This window comes from Salvia hispanica, chromosome 4 (genome assembly GCF_023119035.1).
Source record: "Salvia hispanica cultivar TCC Black 2014 chromosome 4, UniMelb_Shisp_WGS_1.0, whole genome shotgun sequence".
In the NCBI taxonomy this organism is placed as follows: Eukaryota; Viridiplantae; Streptophyta; class Magnoliopsida; order Lamiales; family Lamiaceae; genus Salvia; species Salvia hispanica.
In genome coordinates, this window is record NC_062968.1 from 27,768,764 (window position 1) to 27,780,194 (window position 11,431).

At 37.3% G+C, this 11,431-nt stretch overlaps 1 protein-coding gene across 1 annotated transcript; it reads right to left on the reverse strand.

Moving 5' to 3' along the window:
- Positions 1-7,154: 7,154 nt before the first annotated feature.
- On the reverse strand, positions 7,155-8,111 carry LOC125220821. The gene has a single exon (XM_048122957.1). The coding sequence runs from the start codon at positions 8,109-8,111 to the stop codon at positions 7,155-7,157; it is 957 nt and encodes a 318-aa protein (XP_047978914.1).
- Positions 8,112-11,431: the final 3,320 nt, after the last annotated feature.

Sequence of the window (11,431 nt, forward strand, 5' to 3'; positions counted from 1 at the left end):
TTTTTACTCGATTTAGGGTTTAGGAGTTTATTGGATTGAAATGCCTGCAAATTAATTAGTAGTCTTTAGAACCACCGATGGATATATATACCTTCGGGGTTAATTCTATTTTTGTTCTAGGATACATTGCTCATTCCATCTTAATACTGCGTTTTTTTTAGCTTCCCAGTTTGAGAGAAACGCATGTCCGTCATGCGTCTTTCTTTAATGAAACGCATCAGGATTACGCGTTTTAACCAAAGACGCATAAGAATTATGCGTTTACCAATTTTTTTTAAAAGACGCATGACGCTTATGCGTCTATAGGTAAGACGCATAACGCACATGCGTCTTTAATTTGAATTTAGACGCAGATCCATAACTCAGACGCAGAACGCACAGCGTGGAAAAAAACGGCAACGGCGATTCTTGGCGATTTCAGGCGATTTCCGGCGACTTCTTCCAATTTTTCGTTTTATTTCGGTAAGTTTTCTTCAATCCTTCAACATTCTTCACTTATTGGTTGGTTATTGGCTTTTTTGTTTTGGTTTTAGGTGATTTTGTAAATTAGGGTTTTTGATGAAATTGTTCAATTAGTCCGATGATTTGCTGTTTTGTTAATTGTAACGGGTTTTTGTTGATGATATGCAAGGAATTGATTCTATATGTTTGTGAAAATTTATCCAATTATTGAAGTTGTGAAATTCATCGAATTAGTGAAGAATGATGTTGAATCTTGAGATTTTTGTTAAGTCTTTTGTCTCCAATTTATGGACGAAATTCAGAAATTAATGTGAGAAATTCATCTTACATTGGGTTGTTGAATTGGGTGGATTCTTAATTTATTTGTGGGATAGGCCCCTAACCATCATTAGGCCCCTAACCATTATGCCTTCAGTTGCATAGTATGAGATAAAAGTTCTACTAAAGTTTGTCTATTATTGGAGCAACTGTATTAAACAAGCATACTAGAATGATATCTTGTAGTTATTGTTTTGTGAATTATTTGTTTGTAATTATTGTTTTGTGAAAATCTTGTAGGATTAGATGGCAACTTCAAGTTCTAGAGGGCAATTGTTATATGGACCTGAAGATCCTTCAGTTCTATATCTTCAGAAACAACACATATCAAATAAACTACTGACGGAAGGCACGTCACATATTTTCAAAGTTCGCCGGACGGAAAGTAAGACATGGGATGTGGATATTCATGCCAATGTGAGGCATTGGCTTAACATGTTTGGTTTTGGAGGCGTGATCGAATGTGGGAAGTCGATGAAGGTCGACAACGAGCTTATAACTGCTTTGATTGAGCGTTGGAGGCCGGAGACACATACTTTCCATCTACCGGTTGGAGAGGCGACAGTCACCCTAGAAGATGTGCAAGTCCCGTGGGGCTTGAGAGCGGACGGTCGTGTTTTCACAGGCCGTGACCATCATTCCAGATATACTGATTGGCCCAGCAAGTGCCGAGATTTGTTGGGATGGATACCCGATGCAGCATCAGAGACAAAGCAAGGCGGTATGCTGATGACCGCTCTGATCAACCAAACAAGGATACCTTTGGGTGATGACCTACCTCCTTATATCTACATCCAAAGGGCACGTATCCATGCCTTAATCTTGTTAGGAGGACTGATTCTACCAGACACTACTGGGTGTAAGGTTCCTTTCATGTGGCTAAATGCATTTGAGGATAAAGACGATGTGATAAATATTAGTTGGGAGGCTTCCATGGACAAGAGGAAAGAGTTGGGAGGGCCCATGATGTTGGGCCTACCGCAGCGGAAGACACGAAAACCAAACAGGTCCTAGAACGGATCTATTTAGGTGATTATGCATTCGACTCCAATTTCATGCAATTTACATAGATCTATAGATATAACATCAAATAAACCGATAATCATGCATATTCGATGTAGATTCGATTGTTACCTCATAATTCATCATTGGATTGACGTTGCTAGCTGCACCACCCGGAGATCCTTGGTTTATCGACCACGAATCTTCCGTACTATTCCCTCGTCCTTGATTCTCCATCCGTGTGGGCGGATCTTAGAAAACCAATTAAATAACTTTGAATGAATCTAGGGAAACCCAATACAAAAACCAAATTGTCTAGATCTAATCCTATGAATTAGGATAGATCAAGAACAATAATCAAAACCCTAATTCTCCCACTACTATGGCTCGAAAATCGAGACCAAGAGGAAGAGGAAGGAGGCGCCGATTTCTAGGCACTAGGGTTAGGGTTTTGTGTTGTCTTGGATTGTGTGCTAGGGTTTACCTTTCATTCATTATTTATAGTGGACCTTATTGGGCTAGTAAGGGGATCCATGGAATGACTTAAGTATTGGGCTCACCCATTAGATAAATTACTAATTAATCAAATGACCATGATTTAATATATTATCAATGGAATATTATTTTATTCCACTAAAGAATAATATTGCACTCCCACTTAAATCACCAAATTACAAATAACTTGGGTCCATTTTATTTTATAATATTTCCCGCGTTTAAGATTATCTTGATCCATCAATTTAATTCTTTTGTCTGCTATGTGACTAGAATTAAATTAATTCTCCAAAGAGTTTTTCTAGTTTGAAACTTTATTTATTATTCGTGGAATAAATTCCAACTGCGCAGTTTTCTGAATAATAAATTCCTCTTTCAAACACCTCATTGGGGATCACCCTTTTAGGGATTTAATCATACCACACTGGGCACGCGAATTCTATGAAATAATATTCCAATACCTTCATGTTATTCAATTACCACCACCCAAGATATCATGAACTTGAGTTACGTACAAACTCTCACATATTGATAAGTCAAAGTGGCGTTTGATTGAATAAACAATATTGATATTAATATCATAGACTAGAAAATACTAAACTTTCTGAAATATATTCTTTCAGTAGATAGCAATAAAGAATACATTTCGGATTAGATCCTTTCAGTGCTTTACCACACCGGTGTTACTAATCTCTTCTTAGGTAAGAGAGAATTATCACAAACACCGCAACCGTACCAATAGGTAGCCAAAGCCTATCTAGGTTGTGAATACGTTTTTCTTCTTACTAGATCTGGCCAAGTCCCCTACTGGAAAACTCATGAGGAGATTCATCGAATTTCCCTACTTGACCTTCTTAGTAAAAAGCCTTAGACACTGTTTATTATATTTCAATAATAAACCATTATATTATATTATTTATTCTCATAAATAGGTAAACAAGTGGATGTGGCGTTTCTCGTATACATGCACAAGCTGACTGTACAAAGGCATGTACGCTCGAAGCATCTTTTAGTATACAAACCCCAACACATGATTCTTCTGCAGCTTTGGGCGTGGGAAAGAATGTCTACATTGAGGCCGTCATTCGTAGTAGCGCCTGTGCGCGAGCTGTATACGCCATGTGGCGCCAGGTGATATATTTAAACATTTTTTTGTTTATGCATCTTGAGTTTTTTTTTTTACATCAATTTTATTTATAGGTGGAAAGGAACTACTCTAGATAGGAAATGCTCCTAGATATTCGGTGGAGCATTACCGTGATCAAATATCCTTGATTAAACCTGGCCAGGTGACTTTCTTTTTTGATTACTTAATGTATGAATTTATTATGAAGTTAATTTGGCGTTTGCATTGCTGTTTTTTTTGTAGTTTGTATGGACACCATACGTGGATCGCATATTGCCAGACTACTGCAATGATGTGAATGAGTGTTATATGTGCGACACTTATTTGGTATGTTGGTCGTATGTCGAGGCGCATGAGGCTGGACGAGTGCGCAGACAATTTAATCGATACCAGGGGATTCCTCAATCCATAGATAGGATGCTCAAAACGCCGATCATTTGGGTAAAAATGATCGGCGTGGTAAGAAGGGTACTGATTGGGAAAAGATGCATCAGTTCTTCATTGGGGAGTAGGATATGAGGTATGAAAGGTTCCAGGCAACCGTAGATGCCGCGACGATGTCCATAAACATTCTATTGAATCCGGGATATATGGCGTGGTATAACAGGATTACAGTGACGTACCTAACTCAACCTGGGGGGGTACGGACAACTGCTGGGATGAACGAGTCGGCTTCGTCGATGAGATTATTTAAGTTTGTGATATTAAACTATATGCTTTCATTTGTTATATACGTATTGATATTTGTATGATTTTTTTTATCTAGGTTGAGGGTTCTCAGGAGATTTGGCATATGACTACTGAACAAGAAATAGACCCAAGAATACGACGATTTCGTGAAATCGCTAGGCATGTCCTTCAGTCAACGAACCACGCCGATGTCATGGAGTACCCAGCTTCCCAACACCGCAATGTGGTCATGCCTTTTGAACCACAAGACATTCCACCACGTCGAAGTCATAGAGTGGGGGGTGCTCGAACTAGTGGGCACGGTAACACAAAACAGATAAGGATGTCGCAGCAGCATCCCGATTATGTGCAACCAGAGCCTATGAATCCAGAGTATGACCCACCTCAATGGTCTTTCTATCCAAGCCAGGAGTCGCAATCACAGTGGGGGCGTCCCCTCTATTCCCCAAGCCAACCTGAGCCTGATTGGAGTCGTCGCCCATACTCACAAAGCCAAAATGAGCTGCAATGGAGTGGAGCCCGAGCATCAGTCGATTCATACTTCCAAAATTATCAGTTTGTGGCTCCTCAACGAGTTGAAGAAGAAGATGATGATGATGAAGAGAAGAAGAAGAAGAAGAAGAAGAAGAAGAAGAAGAAGAAGAAGAAGAAGAAGAAGAAGAAGAAGAAGAAGAAGAAGAAGAAAGAAGAAGAAGAAGAAAATGAATTTGAAGAAGAAAATGATGACCGAGATGAGGAAAATGAGGAAGAAGAGGTTGAGAACATCCACGTGCAACCTCGACCAGTTGCGGAGGGTTCATTGTTGGGACTACCGCAGCGGAAGACACGGAAACCAAACAAGTCCTAGACGGATCTATTTAGGTGATTATGCATTCAACTCCAATTTCATGCAATAAACATAGATCTATAGATATAACATCAAATAAACACATAATTATGCATATTCGATGTAGATTCGATTGTTACCTCATAATCCATCATTGGATTGACGTTGCTAGCTGCACCACCCGAAGATCCTTGGTTTATCGACCACGAATCTTCCGTACTATTCCCTTGTCCTTGATTCTCCATCCGTGTGGGCGGATCTTAGATAATCAATTAAATAACTTTGAATGGATCTAGGGAAACCCAATACAAACACCAAATTGTCTAGATCTAATCCTATGAATTAGGATAGATCAAGAACAATAATCAAAACCCTAATTCTCCCACGTGCTAGGCACGAAAACCGATGCCAAGAGGGAGAGGAGAGGAGGCGCCGTTTTCTAGGCTAGGGTTAGGGTTTTTTGTGTTGTCTTGAATTGTGTGCTAGGGTTTCCCTTTCATTCATTATTTATAGTGGACCTTATTGGGCTAGTAAGGGAATCCATGGAATGACTTAAGTGTTGGAGCTCACCTATTAGATAAATTACTAAATAAATCAAATGACCCATGATTTAATATATTATCAATAGAATATTATTTTGTTCCACTAAAGAATAATATTGCACTCCCACTTAAATCACCAAATTACAAATAACTTGAGTCCATTTTATTTTATAATATTTACCGCGTTTAAGATTACCTTGATCCGTCAATTTAGTTCTTTTGTCTGCTATGTGACTAGAATTAAATTAATTCTTCAAAGAGTTTTTCTAGTTTGAAACTTTATTTATTATTTGTGGAATAAATTCCAACTGCGCAGTTTTCTGAATAATAAATTCCTTTTTCAAACACCTCTTGGGGATCACCCCTTAGGGATTTAATCATACCACACTGGGCACGCGAATTCTATGAAATAATATTCCAATACCTTCATGTTATTCAATTACCACCACCCAAGATATCATGAACTTGAGTTACGTACAAACTCTCACATATTGATAAGTCAAAGTGGCGTTTGATTGAATAAACAATATTGATATTAATATCATAGACTAGAAAATACTAAACTTTCTGAAATATATTCTTTCAGTAGATAGCAATAAAGAATACATTTCGGATTAGATCCTTTCAGTGCTTTACCACACCGGTGTTACTAATCTCTTCTTAGGTAAGAGAGAATTATCACAAACACCGCAACCGTACCAATAGGTAGCCAAAGCCTATCTGGGTTGTGAATACGTTTTTCTTCTTACTAGATCTGGCCAAGTCCCCTACTGGAAAACTCATGAGGAGATTCATCGAATTTCCCTACTTGACCTTCTTAGTAAAAAGCCTTAGACTTGTTTATTATATTTCAATAATAAACCATTATATTATATTATTTATTCTCATAAATAGGTAAACAAGTGGACGTGGCGTTTTCTCATATACATGCACAAGCTGACTGTACAAAGGCATGTACGCTCGAAGCATCTTTTAGTATACAAACCCCAACATTCATCACGTACCGGGGTTGGGAAGTATGTGAGAAAAGTGATGAAGAGATTTTCATCCAGGAAGAATAAGGGGATTGAACCGTCGAAATACACACCATCGTCGTATAAGTAGCTCTTTATGGAAGGATGTAATGGTATGTATATTTTGTGTACTTCTGTCTTTTTTTTTTAACTTTGTATTGGTTTTTTCTTGAACTTGTTTTTCATTATATATTGTTATTTTGTTACGTGATTAACAGGTTTATGGTGTTATATTTTAAGATGAATTCTTGCCAAATTTTTTAAATATAAAAATAATCATAATACGTTGTTTTAAAAATAAACAGCAACAACATCAAGTTGCTTATGGTAGAGATTAGTTATAGTTTAATTGAATACGTTTTTATGATGGAAATAAACTAATCATATTAATTAAGGAAATACTAATATGATTTGGTATAGTGAGAAAAAAAACAAAAAAAAAACGTCCAACACTAATAACGCTACTGCAGTTTTTTTGACCCTGTTTTTCTGGAATTTGTCTACAAAAGTTCACAATTATAGAAAACAAATACATAAATACACACACTGTGACACACATAGCAGCATAAACCTTCATTTCTTCAAGACACTGCAAGAAAGTAGTTTTTATGTCAGCATTATTATCTACTTAAAGCAAGAAGTATTATAAGAACTTACTTGTGCATATAGGCTGCTAGAAACTACATAACACGACCGACTGAGCAATTTCTTCGGTCGTGTCCCTCTTGCCCACAATTCCTGCAACGGCGGGGAGCTTTCGGTTCACCTTCCTCGCGGACATCCATTTGATTAGGTATCCTCTTCTTTCTACCACGGCCACGCCTTCGAGGAAGCAACTGCTCAGGGGTGATGTCCAATTTCCATCCAGGTTTAGCCCAATAATCTTCGTGTCTTGGTGCATCCCATGGATGAGGACTAGAATACTGTGCTTCCCATGTAGATTTGTGGTATTTTGTAGATATGAGCTCAAACATAGCGATACCTCTATCTCTAGCAACTGCACAAGCATGTGAGCAAGGAACTCTCCACGTCTGCCACTTCCCACAAGTGCACTTAGAATCTTCAAACTGCACCTTCTGTACATTGTTGCCCTTTGGCTTCCCATCTTCTAACCGTGCCTGACTTCGAATTTGGTAATGTCCTAATCCTCGGTCAAGTACAGAAATGTGATGTTTTTGCCCCTTGGCATCATTCTCAGCAAGTTTGTCCCTCGCCCACGGTGTTAACCGACCTTCGGTGTGCTGTATTTTTGTCTTCTTTTGTGCCCACCATTCCACTGTTCTCCAAAATGTGAGATCAATCAAAGCTCTAATTGGCAACTCTCTTACACCCCTCAAAACATTGTTGTAGCACTCCGACATGTTTGTTGAGGTAACCCCCCATCTAAGTCCATCATCGTAACAAAGAGACCAATTTTCTTTTTCGGCCCTATTCAGCTGTCGTATCGCATCAGGGCTTTCCTCATGCAGTGCACGCCGCCTTCTCTTATATTTACGCTCTTGAGTTGTAGCACCCAATGCCCACACCATGCTTTTCACAATAGGACCCTTGCACTTCTGCAAGATATTTTTCCTCACATGGATCAAACAAAATTTGTGGTGACATTTCGGCTCCTTTTTCCATTCATCAGAATCCATAGCCTTGAAAATTCCTTTATGCCTATCCGATATGATGCACACCTCCCTCTGGTATTTCACCACATGAATTCTTACATGTTTTAAGAACCATGTCTAACTGTCGCCAGTTTCCTCATCAACAACAACATATGCAATAGGTAAGCATTTTTTATTAGCATCAACACCACAAGCAACAAACAATTTACCTTTAAATCTTCCTCGGAGGTGAGTCCCGTCAATTGTTAAAACCGGTTGGGCCAGCTGAAAAGTATGTATAGCAACTCCAAATGCCCAAAAAACATAAATGAACACCTTTTTACGTCTGTGACTCAACAGCTCGTTGTGCTTCCACTCAACAATTGTGCCTGGATTCTGTGACTGCAGTTCAAGCATGTAGCTTGGTAACTGTCTGAATGATTCCTCCCATCCACCAAAGACAATCTCTAAAGCCTTTCTCCGTGCATACCATGTCTTCTTGTAACTGATCACCACATTGAATCTTTCATGAATATAGGTTTTTATGTTCGAGGCCTTGAAAGAAACATCTTCTTGTATTTGATGTTGTATACACAAAGCAATCATCGTTGATGAAAAGTTAGCATGTCCTCTATTCACACAATGACCTTCACAAGTATGCCGTTCACCCACTTCCTAATTTTCCAAAGATCATCATGAGCCCTTTGTGTAACAGAGACTTCCCACGAACATTCATTCGTTTTTTCAGCGTTGGTCTCGCTGATAATAGCTATCCCATCTTCTGTCGTTCCCGCTGGAAATTAGCATACGCATGCCACCTTCTTAACTTGCTCTCAACGACCTTAAACTGTCTTTGATGCCACAAACTCCACATAGTCATAGCCGTCTTCACATGCAGCTTGGAGTCAAATTTTGTTCCCATACCAATCCGATATGGATGTCTCTCATCCCAGTACATGTTGTTGTGTTCATTACCAACTTCATCAGGTACCTCAGAAGGACCACTTGGTAAGCTGCGAAAGAATTTCATCCCCTTGGGAACGTATTTTGGAAGTGGTTGTCCACCTTGCACAACGGGTTTACAAACTACTATCTCATCATCAGAAGCATCACCAAGAGAATCATCACTTAGACTGGCATCTGCCTCAGATGTTACTGGCGACAATGGTTCATCATTATCTCGTACAATGCGAGTATTATCATCAAGGGTATCTACAACATCTAAGTCGTTATTTATTCCAACACCAACATTAACAGCATTTGCAACACTCATATCACGATCAGAGCTCACATGTTCAACCTTCGCCGATGATCCAACACCACAATCAACAACGCCATAATCAACAGCTGGTGTGATTTCTGAACTTCTCACAGGTGAATACTCAACAAACAATTCAATACAACGAGTAGAATTTTGAGCATCGTTGAACATAAACTCCACACTTTGATCAGTGTAAATCTCAGTACATATATAACTCATAGTGGATGCAAAGACTAGACAATGTCTCTATGATATTTGAATGACGTGTTGATTCATATCTATTATCATTGCACCACATATCATTGCAACTAATTCAGAATACGAAACGCACGAATTCAATATAATGGAGCCTCTCGCCCGAGGTGGATCATAACAAATACCCAAGTGTGGAAGTTGAACTATTTTACCACCCCAATACAAACTGGGAAGCTAAATAAAGTCCAGTATTAATTTGGAATGGCTATTGTATCCTAGAACAAAAATAGAATTAACCCTATACCTTCGTCTTGAAAAAAATAGTTTGATGTGAATTAATTAATATTAACAGTAACATAAATCACAAAATAATACTACATCAACAGGACCACCTACTTCCAGTTTTGCTACTAATTGAATTAGCCTAATTCTAATCTAGAAGAAATTACATTCGAAAATGACCTATCATGTTATGCATTTGTGTCCAAAAAATGTGACATCGTGATTTGCTATCGTCTATCGTTGAAAGCTTCTATTAATCATATAAAAAGTTTTCAAACAACATTAAGAAATACAAATCAAATAAGAAAGAAAAAAAATTAAAAGCTGAAAAAAAAGAAAAAGATGTGGCAAGAAATGAATCACATTCTACAGTGGTTATTGCAATTTCATCTTTTGAACCATAAAAATCCTAAATAAAGGAATTCATTTGGCGTAGGATATTTTGACGGTCGAAATTGCCCTAAATTTGATGCAAAAATTGATGGATACTACAATGTACTAGTAGGGTTGCAAATGAATCGAATCAAAATCCTTATAAAATTTTAAGACATTTCTTAACTTATGATTAAGTAAACTGATAATCATTTTTATAAGGTTTTTATCAAGTTCGAGTCATTCAAATCCCTAATTAACTTTCAGTCTATTAACCTTTTCAATTCATAATTCTTCAAATTTGTGTCTGTTCGTGGACAGATAGATTTAAATTGTGTTGATCTCATGATATATGAAAGGTGAAGAAAACAACAGATAATACAACCTAAATTTTGGTGTGACTAAGGCCAAAACTTCGATCGATGTGGATGATTTAACGATCGTTGTACCCGACTTTTGTTGCAATTATAATTTTGTATTGTAAATTGATTGACACGTGGTAATGTTATTGTTTGCAAATTTAGCGAAGATTGTGTTAAAATCGGCAACTAAATATTACAAAAACATCACATCTCTTAAAGCATTAAAGCAAAAAGCAAAAACACCAATAACCCTTTACATGTCATAGTGGGTTTCTTTATATCTACAAATCATCAACTTGAAAGAAAATAAAAATAAAAATAAAAATAAAAATAAAAATAAAGAAGGAATGCTTACTCAAGTCATGCAATGATGCAAGAATTTGCATTTCAAGATATTTAACCAAACTGTCCATTTCATTAATCAAAATTATTCGCATAATGTCCCACATTATTGGCTGCAACTTCCATGGAGATAATGCAAGAAAACAAATAATGATAATAAAATTAAGTAAAAGAAGTAAGAAAAATAAAGTGTGGCTGCTATCACTATTCTATTGAAATGACACCTAAACAAAGCTTTCCTTTTTTAGGGTTTGGTGTTTTTTTGTCATCTTCACTCTTTCTTACATCAATTTGTGCTAATCTGATTCAGAATTCTTTTTATCATAGTCCCAAGTGGCAGCAATCCAAGAAACTTGTTGATTTTTTAATTTATCATAATCTATCATATGGGAGAGAACAAAACAACACAAAAGCAAAGCTTAGTCACTAAGCTTTATGTAACAACTAACAAGTAGTAGTAGTATATTCTTAATTATGTAAGAATCTTTGTTAAGATTCAAGTTACTAAATATTCCCTCCATTCCAACTTAATTGATTTGTATTCCTTACCG

Bases quoted from the DNA above. Each gene is read 5' to 3' on its own strand.
- LOC125220821 (XM_048122957.1), bottom strand. From the start codon at position 8,111: ATGGATTCTGATGAATGGAAAAAGGAGCCGAAATGTCACCACAAATTT.